The following is a 329-nucleotide window of genomic DNA, read 5'->3' on the forward strand; positions in this document are numbered from 1 at the left end:
GCGGACCACCGGTGCTGCGCTAACGAGCACCGCATCTCATGCTGGGGACGTTTCCTCTCCCCGCTCAGGCCAAAAGCTGAATTTCACCATCGACAACGGGAAGATCCACAACGTGTCACTGGGGCAGGGCCAGGAGGCCGTAGCCGAACATGCCCTGGAGCTGGCGGCCGCGCAGGGCCACTGGGTCATCCTGCAGGTGAGGGGAGCACTGGGGGTGAGGCTGGAGCAGGGTGGGAGGGGACACGGGTGCCGCGGGGTCCAGCAGGAGCAATTCCTGCAGTTGTACGTCAGCCCAAGCCGACGGGAGGGGTCCTGTTGCAGAACATCCA

The 329-nt window shown here is 65.0% G+C and overlaps 1 protein-coding gene across 1 annotated transcript in view; it reads left to right on the top strand.

Moving 5' to 3' along the window:
* Window positions 1-68: 68 nt before the first annotated feature.
* The window catches only part of LOC104274173 (dynein heavy chain 17, axonemal-like), a gene marked incomplete at its 5' end in the record, with an annotated part of 5489 nt that continues 5228 nt past the window's right edge, over window positions 69-329 (top strand). Inside the window, one exon of the mRNA XM_009869715.1 lies at window positions 69-281. Coding sequence (XP_009868017.1) covers window positions 69-281 — 213 coding nt within the window. The remainder of the gene's footprint in view (window positions 282-329) is intronic.

This window comes from Apaloderma vittatum, unplaced genomic scaffold, assembly GCF_000703405.1.
Source record: "Apaloderma vittatum isolate BGI_N311 unplaced genomic scaffold, ASM70340v1 scaffold26675, whole genome shotgun sequence".
Lineage (NCBI taxonomy): Eukaryota > Metazoa > Chordata > Aves > Trogoniformes > Trogonidae > Apaloderma > Apaloderma vittatum.